This window comes from Toxorhynchites rutilus, chromosome 3 (genome assembly GCF_029784135.1).
Source record: "Toxorhynchites rutilus septentrionalis strain SRP chromosome 3, ASM2978413v1, whole genome shotgun sequence".
NCBI lineage: Eukaryota > Metazoa > Arthropoda > Insecta > Diptera > Culicidae > Toxorhynchites > Toxorhynchites rutilus.
The window spans coordinates 126,524,113-126,541,931 of record NC_073746.1 but is presented as its reverse complement, the minus strand read 5'-3'; the positions used below and the strand labels follow the sequence as shown (position 1 = coordinate 126,541,931).

The following is a 17,819-nucleotide window of genomic DNA, read 5'->3' as shown; positions in this document are numbered from 1 at the left end:
GAGAAAGACCGGCATAGTAGCAGCCGTAGCATCGGCCAAGAGCAGGGGATAAGTCATCAAACCGTTATTAACCATTTGAAGAAGCTTGGATTCACAAAGAAGCTCGTTGTATGGGTGCCACACACGTTGACGCAAAAAAACATCTTCAACCGTATCGACGCATGTGAATCGATGTTGAATCGCAACAAATCGACCCGTTTCTGAAGCGGATGGTGACTGGCGATGAAAAGTGGGTCACTTACGACAACGTGAAGCGCAAACGGTCGTGGTCGAAGCCCGCTGAAGCGGCTCAGACGGTGGCCAAGCCCTCATTAACGGCCAGGAAGGTTCTGCTGTGTGTTTGGTGGGATTGTCAAGGAATAATCTATTATGAGCTGCTTCCCTATGGCCAAACGCTCAATTCGGACCTGTACTGCCAACAACTGGACCGCTTGAAGGTAGCACTCATGAAGAAGAGGCCATCTTTGATAAACAGAGGCCGCATTGTCTTCCATCAGGACAACGCCAGGCCACACACTTCTTTGGTGACGCGCCAGAAGCTCCGGGAGCTCGGATGGGAGGTTCTTTTGCATCCGCCGTATAGTCCGGACCTTGCACCAAGTGACAACCACCTGTTTTTGTCCATGGCGAACGAGCTAGGTAGTCAGAAGTTAGCCACAAAAGAGGCCTGTGAAAATTGGCTTTCCGAGTTTTTTGCCAATAAGGAAGCGAGCTTCTATAACAGGGGTAAAAAAGTTCGTGTAACGCACTTCTTGCAAGAATAAAATGTCAATATCATGAGCATTTATGAAATCCCTAAGCAAAAACTTATTGACAGTTATCGTAGTGCTGTTCAAATTAATGCTACTTACATTTGTTATATAATTCATATCTACACGCATACTTCCATCCACACTCCCTTCCATATCATCCTCACACATACTTTCTGTCAATACGGGTTTCATTGTAATTACATCGTCAATGGCCGACACCACACTTTGCTCACATAATTTCATCTGCTTCGTTTTGCTTCGAGTCAAACGATCCAGTGAATCGCTGACAACATTACCATTCTTAGTGTACGAAATCGTATTTGAGTTATCCGAATCCGAAAGCTCAATTGTATTCTGCTCTTTGTTCCTAGATTTATGGCCTCTTTTGAATGAAATCTTCCCATTGACGTTTATTTGTTCTTTCACCGCCGACCCTGTACCTCCATCTCCATCGTCGTCAGTGATTTCTCGCGTAACTTTTGAAAAGGTCCTATGTAACAAATGTAAACAAATCGAGTTAATGAATGCACGCTATTAAGACGCGTCCACATTACGCCAATCGGCCTTGGCCGCCCGGTAAAGCCGACTAAGTGTGGACGTACCGCCCGGGCTTGTCGACGTGCCGAAAACCGACTCGAATCAAACCGAACCCAACCCGAAACAAGTGGGTCCGGTTCGAGAAAGTCGAACCAAAATAAAACGAAGTAAATTAGCGTTGACGGCATTGTGCTTCGTGTGTTCGTGACGGCTTCGTGCATCCGATGGGACTTCGGCTTCGTGCACCCGATGGGGCGTCCACATTACATAACGAACCGAATATGCCGCCTGGTGCAGGCCGATCGGCATCATTCGGCATGATGTGGACGCGCCTTTAGTTTTCAATCATTGAATGCATTATAAAAACAATCGTTCACGTATCTATCTTCTTCATCTTTTAATCGCCGATGCAAAAAATATCCAATGTACAGATTCGGATTTTAAGCACTCGGCTGTTACTTCAGACGCCTCTTTCCTCCGACGCTCGAAACGTCCGAAGTAACAAAGCAATCAAAACAACACGAAGTCGTACTTCGGTCGTTTTGAGTTTTTGTTTCTTTCAGGTGTTGTTATCTATGTCAGTGCAATTAAACGAGTAATGACAATAATAATCTGTCTTTAGAATGAAATGCTGATGTTTCGATTGTTCTTCAGTAGTTAGTTTCAAATTCTTATCGTGAAACGTAATATGTCCAATGTGCAAACAGGGGCAGTCAAAACGTCCAACGTAACATTTTTCGCTTCGAGGCTTCAAATTTAAGCTCAAATCACGGAACAACTGTTACGATTGGTTTTTCAGAGTTATTATTGACTGCTCGTAATAAAAGTAGTGATAACGATCGATACCTTTTAAGACAATTCGCGGAATAATGTTCGGGTCTTCAACTTCATTTTTCTCGAGTTGACGAAAATGTTACATTGGACCTTTTCAAAAGTTACGCGAGATTTGTTCTTCGCTCGCATCTTGAATCGGAGACTTGCTTCTCCGCTCTCCAATGGCCCCCATAATTACGTTTTGATCGGTCAGTTCGGGTGTACCAACACCATGTGATTGATCTTGTTGTTTCTCGACGTTATCAATACTGCTACTTGATGTTGCTGTGGGATTAGCGGGACTTGTATGTGTCTTCTGCATCGCTGTGGGCTTAACCCAGCGATTGCCATTCGCTACGACACTACTGTATGACGGTTGACCTGTATTTCCCAGTCGCTCATTGATAGATCGTTTTTGTGGACACTCAGCTTTCAAATGATCCGCACTACCACACAGACAGCACTTGTTCACCAGTCCCTCATAAAACACACGCACTTTAATGTTCCACACATTCAACAAGGATGGAACTTCAACCTTGTCCTTCAACTCCAGATAAGATCCTCGTACCGATGTCCAGATTGGGAAACCTGTCTCCTCACCATACTTTTCGCGCACCATTCTAATCACTTTTTCATATTTTCCAAGTACGGACGCAATTTCGCGGTCCTCAATTTCCGGAGGGAGATTGAATAATCTCACGTAACGAACAATTGCGTTTGCCGGAGAAAGTTTCACTGTGGCACTTTTATACTTGCTGTATGCGAATTCCATAGTGTCCGGAAGATTTTGAAGCGTGTTCTTCATATCTTCCTGTGTTTTAAACTTAATTATAACCGAGACATCGTTCTTGTCCTTGTACATAAACAAAAGTTTTTCACTTTTTAGCTCCATTCTACTTTTCATGAATGCGAATATATCGATATCGGATGGTTCGGGACTGCCACGTTCGAAACGCAACCTTAAAGAGTTAGCTCTCAATTCAAGATCGGCCATTTCAATGGTTTCTTTTCAATTCACGTTGTCTATCAAAGTACACAAGAAGAATGAATTTTGTTCAGCTAAGCTGAAGACGTGTTCGAGACAATAAACTATAATGCGCTCTCTTTATTTGCGTCCGTTCTCTTCCGAGTCTGAACTGAAACTGATATTTTGAAAATTAAAATTCATTTTTCTCGAAAACATATGCTTTCAAGATTCTGAAAGAAATATATATAAATAGCCCTTAAAATTTCCAACAAGTTTTCCATACATCGGACGATGGGCATATTTTCATATTTTTCTTTGAAAAAATGCGAATCTTTTTTTTTTGGTATAAATTATCGTATTTTAAATGCTTTGCTAACTTTTCTCTATTAAGAAACATGTCAAACGTGAAAATTTACACACAAAAATGTTACGAGCAAAACATTTTTTTTTCATACAAAAATGTTTTGGACAAAAGTTTATATTTTAACAAGATCTAAAACTTTGTAGAATACACTATATCGCTATCTTGACTTTAAACAAAATTAGGATAAGTTGTATTTTTTTCAAAGAAAACATGAAAAAGTTGTTGTTCGAAAAACTTTTTCCCTGTAAAAGTGCCCATCTTCCGATGTATGGATGACTTGTTGGAAATTGTAAGGGCTGTTTATATATATATTTTTGGGAATTTAAAAATTTACATTTTTGAGAAAAATTAATTTTAATTTTTAAAATAACTTTTTTGTCACCGAAATTTTTTTCCAAATTTTTTTGGTAATTTTTTGTGAAAATTCTAACAATTTGCTACATTTCATCCTTTGCCATGAATTTTGTAGGTACCATAGTTTATAAGTTATAAATTTTTGTAAAAAATTAAGAAAAAAAATTGGCTTTTTCCAAAAAGTAGTCTAATTGTTTTTCAAATATTTCAAGTGTGCAAAGTTGCTTAAATGACCCATGTCTTTACACCCACAACGCTTCACTACTATCTGAGATGGTGCTGCCAACTCCTAAGACGAGTTGGCATGAAATTCGTCCATATTTTTATTTTCTTTTGTATCGGAAGCCATATGTCGATTATTGTAAGTCTAGGAGTCCTGAAGAATGCCTAAGGATTTGAGTTGTTACAGGACATATTTAGACGTGGGAAATTTTTTTGACCTTCTCAGAACCTTCTAGTGAAATTTTATTTGTTATGATTTCGCATCGGTTGAGAGTAAACATTTGTTGTTTTATGTTTTGAACTGATACTGGTATGTTCCATCTCAATATACCAGCTCGGCTTTGGATGTCACTCCGATGAATTCATTTCACTTGAATCAAACATTCGATTATGTACGTTATTTGTGCTATGTTTCTCTGTCATATATCCTATATTTGAAAATTAATAATATAAAATATTTATTTGAGTACTAAACTCAGTTTGCCTTTTTTTCCAAAATTTGTTGTTAATTAGAAAATACGTTTTTTTTTGTTCTGTCACGTTTGTAAAAAGAATTCTCTCTGTACAATGTTCAGTTAACAAGTCATATTCACTGCACGTTCACAAGTGGAATATTATGACAGAAGCACACCGTTTTTTGGTAGATGGTTTGGTTTTGAGGTAATGTTCTGCTCTTCTCACGCATGATGAAAAAATCTATATTACTGCCTGGTTTATTCTAAATAAATTATAAGAGATAGATAATTTTATCAGTTTGGATATTTAAACATCATTCCTTTGGTGGATTATTCTCACGCATGCTGTAGACATTGTCTCTGCTACGTGGATTTCGAAGGTTGATGAACTTTAGAATTTATTAATTGGAAATTTTAAACACCGAGGTTTGGTGGCCGATTCTCACGCATGTCGCAGTTATTGTTTCTGCTACGTGGATCTGGAGGGATGATGAATTTTAAAATTTATTGATTAACACATAAATTTTGTATTTAAAATTTATTGTGTCAACACTCCAAATTATTCTTTGAACTTTGTTTCGAACTATGCTCTCTACGATGGTTTGGAGTATTCCATTAATTGCGTCCAGAAGACGCTTGGCACGTGGCACACTATAATGCCTTAATTGAGGTGTAATCAGAAGTACAATCGACATTCATTTTGTACGCTGATAATTCTACATCACGCGAAATTGCACTTTTGCTGCACCCGAAATCTAGGATTTCTCACTTCACACAAGTGATCGTCAGAGATTCACTTTTATTTAATGTTAAACTCGGGAGTAAAGCCGAATACCGACTGCGTCAGTTATTATATATTAATTTTCTTCGAAATCACTGGAATTTTAAATATGATGAAATACAGTTTAAATTGCTCGTTTATTCGAAGTATTGTGGAATCGAAGCTGGTACGATACAGACCTACTGACTAAATTGTTCGGAGCTCTGGTTCGGAGTGTCTGGTTCTCATATAATTATTATAGACATTCGTCAAGTTTAGGCTACTAGTATTTTTCACTGTTTGATTATCAGTTACCATCTTGTAACTATTTGGTTCTAACTTATATTCGCATTCTTCAGCCATTTATTGGTTTTTCTTCGATAGTGAAATTCAGATTGATTTCATCACATATCTACTGTATATGAAAATACAGTTACCCTTTTGACTCTAGAACAAACTCATTTATTATCCGAGTTATATTTTGAGCCCCGGAACCTAAAGGGTGTGTCACATCAAATTGCATCACGGAAAAAACGCTGTAGAAATTCGCCCAGTAGACCGATCCTTTTGAAAATTTTAGACAGTAAAATAAAAACTATGTATTAAACAACTTTTGGCATTTTCTTTTTATTCATACTTCGAGCCCAAGCCCGTATGCTCGCACCTTCCTCTTTACCCCGTCCATAAGGTTCTGTACAACGTCAAGTTGTAGTTTTTTTTAAACAGAAATCCATTTTCTCTTGAAGTCCGCCTCCGATTTGACAACTTTTGGGTTCTTCCGGAGGGCCTGCTTCATAATCGCCCAATATTTCTCTATTGGGCGAAGCTCTGGCGCGTTGGGCGGGTTCATTTCCTTTGGCACGAAGTTGACCCCGTTGGCTTCGTACCACTCCAACACGTCCTTTGAATAGTGGCACGAAGCGAGATCCGGCCCGAAGATGGTCGGGCCCTCGTGCTGCTTCAATAGTGGTAGTAAGCGCTTCTGTAGGCACTCCTTAAGGTAAACCTGCCCGTTTATCGTGCCGGTCATCACGAAGGGGGCGCTCCGCTTTCCGCAAGAGCAGATCGCTTGCCACACCATGTACTTTTTGGCAAACTTGGATAGTTTCTGCTTGCGAATCTCCTCCGGAACGCTGAATTTGTCCTCTGCGGAGAAGAACAACAGGCCCGGCAGCTGACGAAAGTCCGCTTTGACGTAGGTTTCGTCGTCCATTACCAGGCAATGCGGCTTCGTCAGCATTTCGGTGTACAGCTTCCGGGCTCGCGTCTTCCCCACCATGTTTTGTCTTTCGTCGCGGTTAGGAGCCTTCTGAACCTTGTATGTACGCAGGCCCTCCCGCTGCTTGGTCCGCTGGACGAATGAACTTGACAAATTCAGCTTATTGGCGACATCCCGGACCGAACTTCTCGGATCACGTCTAAACTGCTTAACTACGCGCTTGTGATCTTTTTCACTGACGGAGCATCCATTTTTTCCGTTCTTCACCTTCCGGTCGATGGTTAGGTTCTCGAAGTATCGTTTTAGTACTCTGCTGACCGTGGATTGGACGATTCCCAGCATCTTACCGATGTCCCGATGTGACAACTCCGGATTCTCGAAATGAGTGCACAGGATTAATTCACGACGCTCTTTTTCGTTCGACGACGTTTTTACAAATTTACGAAAAATTGACAGTGAAGCATGGCCAACGTGATCTATACACTCTTATCTGATTATAAGCGAAAGCTGAAGATATAATTCCTAAAAATTAAATTTCTACAGCGTTTTTTCCGTGATGCAATTTGATGTGACACACCCTTTATTTGGTACACTGTGGACCACCCTAAGAAAGGAAAGGTCACCTTAACGAAAAAATTAAAAAAAGGGTCTAATATATTGCGATGAGGAACAAAACTACCAATTTTCACGAAAATCAGAGAACCACTATATCGGTTTGGCATGGAATGGCTGAATAAACATTTGATCAGCATTTCCTCTTCCTTTGAAAGCTTTTCAAAATTACAAATATCGACAATTCTGTTCACCCCTTTAGCTAACTACTCAAATCCATTCATCTATTTAACAATGCGTGATTAAATAGTTCAGTAGAAGCCACAAGTGCCACTAATTAATTGTAACTCCCGGGTGGGTTCACATTCCGGAAGCGTGTTTGTTCAGCAGCGGATCCCACTAATTCGCAATAATCACCAATTCAAATTACAATCAATTCGAATCTGTTCCGAGTAGCATACCACAGAACCAAACATTATCGCACCTCCAGTGAAATATTTCATTGATCGAACATAAAACTGAGCCCGCCCCTACTTTTCTCTTCCTTCATTTCAGGTTTCGGTCAGCAGATGATTAAAGGTTATGTCATAAAATCATCCATAAACAGTGTGATAATTCGTGCTCCCGCAGCAGTTGCCCACTAAGCACATCGTGAGGCTCGTGAAAAAAAAGTTTATGTGCTGCTGCTGAGCAGTCAAAACGAGGTGCACGTCGGGATTTATAGCACCAGTGGGCTCATCATTATTATCCCGTTGTGCATTAATTAAATTCAACCGGGCGCCAAAAACCCAAGTTCAATGCTGCCGGGAGCTGCGCAACATCGAGTGACCGTTGTCATCGGACGACTCCAGTGCTAACACAGTGATGATGAATCTGATAAAAAATTAATATTCTGCACATTGGTGCATGGTAGGTGGGATTATGTTTAGCCCGGATCGACCGCCGGCCAAATCCGGGAAGCTGTCGATGACAAGCGGTTTTGCCAGAGCCGTCCTGCTGCCGTTGTTGCTGATAGTGGCTAGCACGCGTGGGGCCGGTTCCAATGGCATCGAGATGGATGATTTACCATCGCTCTCCGCGTCATCCCATCTGTGTGGCGGAACACTCACCGCTACCCATGGAACCATCCAAACGCCCAACTTTCCGGAACGCTTCCCGGTTCCGATCAGCTGCACCTGGATCATCGATGCTTCCGCAGTGGCCGGAACGAATATCTCCATTGTGGTATATTTGACCCAGCAATACGTTCTCAGTGGTCTCCGGTTCACGGAGTACATGTATTACAGTGAGGATTATAAAGTGCCCAGTATGAACGTGTTCGAACTGAGTGAAGAAGGTGTGACCAATGTACCGTGGATTAAGTTCAACAGTCCTTATCTGGAGATCCGGTTCACCATGGATAACCTGTACGGTACGCATCTGCGGGCGCTGGATCGCCTGCTGGATGTGTACGGGTTCAACATTACCTACGAGGTGGATACCATCAAATCGTATCACTGCAACGCGCTGCAGTGTCGATTCCTGGGCCAGTGCTATGCCAAGCAGGATTACTCGTGAGTATTTTTAATACCCGTACATTATGTATTGTCCAAAAAAATATTTACGTGTATTTCACGCTAGCACTTCGTAGTCCAGTAAACCAGTATAAGTAAAATGTAATGTTACGTAATGTTGAAAATACGTTTTTTTGCTAAGTAACACATACAAACCTCTAACCATAAAAGGTTTACAACGATGAATGAATTACGAATTTATATTTTAGTCTAAAGGATATTTTTGTTCAATTCTCGTCGTATTTTTAGATTAAATTCGCGGTTTTATGTTCAATATTTTAAATAGCTGTTATAATCCACACCTCTCTTACTTGACAACTTATGTACAACACGTGGATCATAAGCTGTCACGATTGCTCTCGATAAGTGTTGGCTTTCTTACTCCTTAATAATTTACGAGAAAACTTCCAGTTCACTCAACACTTTCACCGACTATCGACTCTTGTATCGAATATATTTAGAATACAAACTAGACCCGGAATCCAAAATAGGAACTTGCAATGAGAGGCTCAATTTCGGAAAGGAAACAATCTTGAAGCTGGAATTCTAGACAACTGGTAATCTAAACTTGAAATTCGGAGTGAGAATTTCAACAATATACGATCTGAAATCTGTCTTAGAACAAAACAACGAAGTTGCAACTGGATTTCGAATTCGGATTTCGGTACAAATCCGAATTGATTATTTAAATAGCTGAAAGCTTTCGAAACGAACGGACGATTTTATTCGCTTTTATATATAAGCACTAGGAATTATATTATTTTTGATTGATTGAGCTCGTACTTTTCAAATTTATCCCACATAACTGAGACGTTTAATCCAGCTAGCACAGAAACCTAGCTTTCAAAAGCACTTTCACTTTTCTTGACAAATACACTATTCAAACTCTTAATTGTGTACAAGAGTGAGAGATGAGATTTGAAAAAAAAACTGACAGTAATAGAATTTACACATTTTATTTTTTGCAGAATATTATTGCTCAATATTTTGGTTTGTGCAGAATAACTGTTCGTCTATGGGCCATATCGAAAGGTTGTGAAATATATTGTGTTATTTTCAAAATTTTGAAAATATATTGGGCAAACGGGATAATATTGTGTCGTGTGTTGGCAATATTGTTCAATATCCTGTCAGTTGATTACTAGCGGTCTTTTGAACTAAACATCTCGTTTGAATTAAACATTATTATCATGAACACGCTTATTGCATTTATATACTGTCCGAGTCGCAAATGCAATTTGCGACCGACGCCAATCGCTATAATTGAAAAACCCTCAAACTGGTGTAAATCAAGGCGCTCAGTATACTACCAGATGAATCAAAATTGCCAAACCAATCCGCAGCCATCTTAAATTACACAAAAATAAATCAATACGATTGTACACAGTTTGTGAACTATATTGATACTTTATTACATGTTCATTACATTCATCAAGTTTTACGCTGCAAGCGTTCGTCTTTCCTATCTGCGTTGATGGCAGTGACTTCGTGTTGCACCAATTGGAAAAGGATAACATTCCTGGATTTTGAGAATGAAATGAACACACTAAAATTATGGATGAAAATTCACTTTTTCGTGCCGAATATGTATTCTATGTAATAGAATAATACGTTTTCTCGCAGCTTGTGAAATAATATTAAATTAAAATTGTTTCTGATAATTATTTTAATAATGGTGAGCTTCTCGCAGCTTGTGAAATAATATTAAATTAAAATTGTTTCTGATAATTATTTTAATAATGGTGAGCTTTTGAGAATGTTTTGAAATACAAGTCGGACTCGATTATCCGGAATGTTGAAATGAAAATATGAAAGAAAATCTCTTGGTAAACGTAAAATAATTATGATTTGCACTTATTTATATGTATATTGCAGTGTTGTAGCCACAAATTGTCTGGCGCCCCCTGTGGGGATAGGTAATGTTTTGAAAACCGAAAAAAAATATTCATCGCCTTGTTACAGCTCATGGACCAAAATATTATTCAAATGATCTAGACCAGGGATGGCCAAACTTTTGGGCATAACGGGCGACTAATTGTTCAAATGTTAGGTTGCGGTCTACCAACCTTGACTGTATTGAAAAATCATCAGAAATCGATTGTAGTACAAGACGATAAAATAAAGTTTTAACCCTCCTGTACTCGCGCGCAAAATCAGAACTCGTATACTCGCGCACGGCGTGTTTTTTTATTATTGCTATCGTGTATTTTGAAGAATTATTGGGATTTATTTAAAGTAAAAAAAGATATAATTAAATGAAACATATTTTTTCTTCAACTTCATTCAAGTTTAATAGTCATTTTGTTCAGTCTCCTCAAAACAATTGATTTTTGATCTGTGAGACCGTTTGCTCGAGTATAAGAGGGTTCATTAATGGAAAAACATAGGTCATACTAATGAATATTCAATGAACATTGTTGAATGAATATTATTCTATAAAATAAAACTAATTATAGGTTACTAAATAAATGATAAGTAACCCTTTTTTTTCTTGTAAAGACTCATCAATGAATATCGTTGATTTTTTACGGAATAATTTTTTGTATGTTTATGAAACAGTTTTTCCATAAAAATACACCCAAAATTATTTATATTCCGTAATTACCCAAAGGTATAAGAGGAATATCTATAGAAATATTGACCCCTATTATGTAACTTGAATCGAAAAGTCGTTTCGATCCTTATAACTATCACACCGAGGAAATTTTTGTATATTGTAATTCAATAGAATCTTTTCGAATCGATTATTAAATCATTCATCATCAAAGACGACAGGATATTTTTTATTCAAACAGTAATACCGTTCTGAATCATATTTCGGACGCTTAAGGCATATGATGCAGAAAACAGATCTAAGCTTTATGCACAGGTATTATTTGGTTGATATATATATATATATATATATATATATATATATATATATATATATATATATATATAAATGGATTTCTGTCTGTCTGTCTGATTCTTTTGGACTCGGAAACTACTGAACCGATCAACAGGAAAATTGGTATGTAGGGTTTTTTGGGCCCGGGGAGGTTTGAAGGTGCAATAAATATTTCTATGATGGTTAGACTCTCCACCCTCCTCTCTAAGGGGGGGTATCCATACAAATGAAACACAAATTTCTGAATTACTCGAGAATTAATCAAGCAAACGAAACCAAATTTGGCATGTGGAGGTTGTAGGATGCAATAAATATTTCTATGGTGGTTAGACACTCCTCCCGCTTTCTAAGGGTGGGCTGTCAAACGAATGAAACACAAATTTCTGCATAACTCGAAAGCTTATCAAGTACAATTTGGGATGTGAGGGTTTTTGGGTATGAGAAATGTTTTACACCCCTCCCTCTTCTGGAATGGAGAGGGGGTTCCATAAAAATATTATTTATATTTCAACCAAAAATATTACAGACAAACATGAAAATTGAAAATTTTCGGAAAACTCTAAAGGAAAAAGGGAATATTCGGAAAATTAAATTCCCATATGTTCTACAATTACATGGTGACAAGTGCTTTGATGTTTGCGCTAGCGAAATCGATCTTTGTTCGAAACTGGAAATGGATTTTAATGTGATGAAACGCACACCTATATTTTCTTCTATCTATACCAATGAAAAAGTATCGCCGAATGTGTTGATAAGAGCAGATCTCGAGGAAGGAAATGTCCGATATAGGGCTATCTTTATTCTACCATATTTTCTGTATAAAACGTTTATTCCATGTAAAGGAGAAACATGTTATTTGCAAGTGGTTGAAAAATCTTGAACGAGGATTATCTGAAAATAATCTGATATTATAATGATGAGTTTTGTTAGAAATACTAGGAATTTTATAGTAAAAAGTAAATTCAACGGAGACGAATAGAAGATCAATTAATGAACAGTTCTGCGATTGGACCCATGAACTTGCTCATAGTAAGAAAACGTGAATGTTTGAAGGTATTGATAACAAAAACAATTTTTTTGTGGGACGAAGTTTTCAATAAAGTAGCTCAATATGCTTTTAAGCTTTCTGCTTTGGTACCTATTTGATTGAAAACATAAAAAAATCATCGAATAACATGCTTTTCAAATGAAGCGAATAAGAATCAAACATCGGACACTAAATCAAATTTCGGACAGATTGGCTTCAAATTTCGGACACTTTATTTTGTAATTTTTTGGACGAAAAATGCATTACACTTGATTATACTTGATTATAACACTTACCAAGCAATCAAAGTAAACTGGTAACGATGATGAGAACTGATGAAACACGGGAGAAATTTAAATATTTATGATCGGGTAAATTCTACGTGCTCACGCTAAGGAAACGTCAAACACAAACGATAATGAGTAGTGTTGTGAGATTTCTGCCGATTATGTTATAATTTAAATGTAGTTCTGATGTGAAGTGATATTGAAACAAAGGGATTACTCTAAAGAAGCAATTGTGATATTAATTTTATAGTTATATCATCAGTGCATTAAGCATTATAAGATATTAGAACAAAGAGTCCGAAATATGATGTTGTCCGAAATATGATTCAGAACGGTATATCTGTATTGATAGGTCTTACAGGAACGACCTGTTAGCATTAATTGGATTGTTGTTGGTCATTGTGTTAGTCCACAAAATCTTTGAAGAAACAGAAAAAAAACGAATGATCTCGAACGAAAGTTACGGATTGTTCATTCCGAGAGTAAGCAGAGCGTTCTGTGTTTCTGGTACGATTTACGATGAAGTGCTTCTCCAATTTACTCCAAGCTTTGAAAAATTGGCTAAGAAAAAACAGCTGAGCGCATCAAAATGAAACGTTCACATGGGTTTTTAGGATTCATTAGGCTAAAAATTTGCCTGCAAACATTCGAACATATTTACAAAATTTCAGTTGATTTCCTAAAACACTACAAAAAACCTGTTTGTGGCATTTTTATTAAATCGATGCGAAAAATTTAAATATATTTTTTTGACAAAGCAATGAATTTACCTTGTACAGGATTCATTGGAGTTTTTAAAACTGCCATCCGATTTGCGGTGCGATCATAATTCGATTTGCTCTTCAAAGGAGAGGTTTTCTTCGAATAGTTTTTTTTCTTGATTTTCGAAACCTTATGCCGGATGTTTCCAGAATTTTTAATTAATCATTCAACAAATGGTATGCCTGGAGAAAACATAGTTTCTCCAGAAACCCAGAAATCCAGAAAAATTGTTCCTATTGATAATTTGTTGCTTTTTCCAATTTTTTAAAATGTTTATTTTATCACGACAAAGTTAAAAATTCCTGTCAAAGGAGGGTCAGTACATTAATCGTCTCTTATTTGATATAATATTTGATTCCCTTACGTTTAGTATCTCTTTGTCGTTTACAGAATCGTTTTTTTTTTGTCTCCTCAATTAGTTCAATTCAATAATCACTGTTAAGTAAAATTGATAGTAGAAAACAAGACTACAATTAAATGTTATTATGTAAACTAACCTCGTGAACCGTACAGTACAATCTAACATTTTAATTCACTTACGGTCACTTAAAAACTCTTAAAAAATTTAATTTCATACTCTCTTTTGAATCGTCTAGCGCCTTTGCAATTTTCGGGTTTGTTTTCGTCTTTCCCTAACATCACACATTCACACACCAGCAGTGGCTTACCAAAAAGAGGGTCTCTTACCACAGTTGAGTCGTTGGATAGTTGGTTAGAAGCAACGAGTGGTTGCGACACTTCTATCTTCAAAGCTATACCTTCCATTAGGAACTTTACTGTAGTTTCGGATACCTTCCTGATTGCGATATTCCACTTACTATAAAATTCGGCAATGTTTACGGTTCGTCTCTTCATTGACTTCAAGTTTCTTTGAATTAAAGTTCAATATCTTTCAATCGGACGGAGTTCCAGAAAGTTGGGCGAATTGGCGTCACTAGGAACCAAAAACACATTATTTGACTTCTTTTATGTTTTGAATTTTTCGTTCAGATCTCCTTGTTTCATCGTTGGATAAAATTCCTGGCCAGGAAGTTGAGAGAAATCACACAATACATTGTTTCATCGTACACAATACAGCTTAATTTTTCTCAGAAAAATCGTATTTTAACTTTCTTGTCCGTTGTTGAGCTTCTATATTTTGTGTTGCATTTCTGTTCTTTCACTACAATTTTGTTTACCGCTATTTTACGGTTAGAGAGTCCAGAATTTCTCTGTGAGCAAGCTTCTACTTTCTTCACAGTTTCTGGATATTCGAATCCTTTCTTGTGAACCGAACCAGCTAAATTTGTGTTTGAACGTTTTAATTTCTCTTGACACAGTAATTTGGTTCACTTTAGCTTTATTGGCGATTGTTTGTTGGGACCACTGTGGATTTTGTTGAAATAATCAAATTAGCAATTCGCGTTATCTGATCTTCTGATGACATTTTGCTACTAATTGCTCACATATTGATAAAAGTCATTTGAGAGATTATTAGAAATTCTCTGAAGAAAAAAGCTCTCAAATCTGCTTTCAATTTGCTCTCATATTTTTCGAGATAGAACCGTTTGAGGTTATGCATTTTTTCTGTCTCAGTGCTTATACAGCAAATCCATGACATTAAAAAAAAATTGCGCAATTTTCTACGTACTCATTCTAAGACCATATTGTGCTTTCCTGGAGTTCCTTTCGAAATTTTAATTTTTTTTGTGGTATTTGCGTTCGCGGTTGATCGGGGCTTCATTGTATTTCATGATCTTTCTAGTGAAAATACTGAAGCATCTCAAGGCGAAAACTGTGAATTCATATTTTAATGGGTTTTGCGGAGTTCCTATGATTTTCATCTACCACGCGTCTCCATTGTTCCAGTTAAGTGAATTTCAACCAAAAACGAAATAGAAAAGAAGGGGGGTGGTACTTTTTTTTGGAAAGCTCAATTTTGAACGAGACCATCGTGTATAATAAAACTGACTGTAGTCTGATATATATTGATGATCTACCATAAAGCTGTACATTGGGGTCAACAGTATAGAAGATTATCGTACACTCAAAAACTTGCTTGACAAATTGGCTATAAAAATAGAATGCTAATTAGCATTCCAAAAAGCTCCCCCTGCAAGGATATCATTGACAAGGTCCATCGTCAGTTGGAATTTTCGAGCACAGTGAGTAAGGGATTCAGAGACCGGTACACGCTGAAATACTCGTGCGTGTGTATGGTTCGACCGAGTGCGGAAACAACGAATCCGAAATATTACGAGAAACCAATTTAGAAGTAGGCTCATTTAATACATTAAGGCACACTAATCGGATGAAATAAAATAATAAAAAGAAACAAAGGATTTGAATTGTGGTTGCAAGGTACAGGAGGTCAACCATAGGTTTCATTCCACAGATCCTTAACTATTTTCTAGCGATCACTGTACGCATACGATTTAAATAAGAAATGTTGTAAATGAACGTACACTGAATTCGATCTTTACGTGGTTTTTTCACGCGGCTTTTTGACACGGTTTTGGGAATTTACGCGGATTTCGGAATTTACGTGGATTTAGAAATTAGTGTAAAAAATTAATGTGCCAATTAATGTGACGTTTCACGAAATGAGTTTGTGTTGTATCAGTGCACAATGGTCCAGGAGATTTATTCAAGTGGGAATTACCACCATGAAAAAAAAACTGTTTTTTTGCTCTGACTTTTATATTTCAAATTCTACATACAAACTGTCATATTTTAATGAAGACTTTTAGAGTTTACTAATAACGTTTTGCGATGCAGAACTTGTAAATATCTTAACTTCACTCAAAGTTATTGATATTTCTTCCTTAAAAGTACGCTCTCTTCAATTGCTTGTCATTCTTTCTGGGGCAAACATAAACAAAGTTTATTGGCGGCATTTGAAAGAGATTATTCCACTCTACATGATGCGTGGTATTCAACACTATGTTATTTTTTGTGTTTGAGTAAATTAAAAATGAAATCATGAGTTGTCGGGTAAAAAAACATCAATGACTTAAAGTAGGATTAAGATATTGACAAGTTCTGCATCGCAAAATATTGGTATTGATAAGCTCTAAAAGTCGTACGAAGACAGTTTTGATGAAAAATTTGAAATATAAAAGTTGAAACAAAAAAAAAACAGTTTTTTCATGGTCACCCTAATGCAATATAGAAAAAAAAGCGCTAAGTCGATTATATTAAAAGAAAGAATTAGAGGCGAATGAACTGAAAAGTTTAAACCCTCTTAAAGCCAAAAAGAAGAAGAAGAAGAAAAGATAGAAAAAAAACTTTGTTCTACAAAGTTATTCAAAATAACTGGGGCTACAAAATTGTCGAACTATGGTTATTTCTATCTATAGAAAATTAGATTTTTTATTTCATCGACAATTTTCGTCACCCTAATTTTTATAACATAAAAATGAGCGCTCTGTCATATTTAACAACTTTGTTGAAGACAGTTTTTGTCTAAAGAACTAATATCTCCCACAAAGATGTTTTTGGGGCTTTTTATCGTAATTACATTAGGGTAACCATGAGAAAACGTGTTTTTTTATTTAACTTTTAAATTTCAAATTCTACATTAAAACTGTCTTCGTATGACTTTTGGAGCTTATCAACATTTTGCAATGCAGAACTTGTAAATATCTCAACTTCACACAAAGTTTTTGATATTTTTTATCCGAAAACTCATGAATTCAATTTTAATTTACTCAAACACAAAAAATAACATAGTTTTGTAAATCACATATTATATAGAATGATTCGGTTTTCGGTTTGTTAGATTTTTACACGGATTTTGAAATTTACAAGGTTTATTTTTGAGCGGATTTTGGGATTCTCTCGTTTTTTCGGATTCAAGCGGTTTTCTTTTTTACGCGAATTCGGGTATTCTCGCTGTTTTCGTTTACGCGGCACGTATCCCCCGCGTGGAAAGCGACTTCATTTTACGACACATATCGTAAAATATATTTTTTTTTACATTTCCTTATTTTGCAACCGTCAGTCCAAGTGATGCGTTTAAAAATACCTACAACAATACTTTATCCCGTGGGGTAACTTCATACTTTTGTCTGTACCTTTCAAACGAAATCAAATACCTTGAAATCCTTTTAAGACAACATTTCGGAGGGGATGAGCTTCCCAAAAATGCAAAAAACAAAAATTCGATTTTTTCGATCTTCCAAACCGGGGTTGCCCGTTAACGTGTTAAAATGATTGCCAAACTTATTTTTTCGATCCATTATTTCCATTATTTTCTCGATGGCTGGCTTCAGTGGTCAATATCTCGCGTAATATCGATCATACAATTTCAAGTTTAGGGTCGTTTTA

The 17,819-nt window shown here is 36.8% G+C and overlaps 1 protein-coding gene across 7 annotated transcripts in view; it reads left to right on the top strand.

Annotated features, from left to right (window-relative positions):
- LOC129774820 (uncharacterized) overlaps positions 1-17,819 on the top strand; it is a 676,155-nt gene that overhangs the window by 172,235 nt on the left and 486,101 nt on the right. For all 7 annotated transcript variants that reach the window (XM_055778819.1, XM_055778821.1, XM_055778817.1 and 4 more), the window contains one exon: positions 7,551-8,548. In XM_055778819.1, coding sequence (XP_055634794.1) covers positions 7,902-8,548 — 647 coding nt within the window. In that variant the 5' untranslated portion in view covers positions 7,551-7,901. The remainder of the gene's footprint in view (positions 1-7,550; positions 8,549-17,819) is intronic.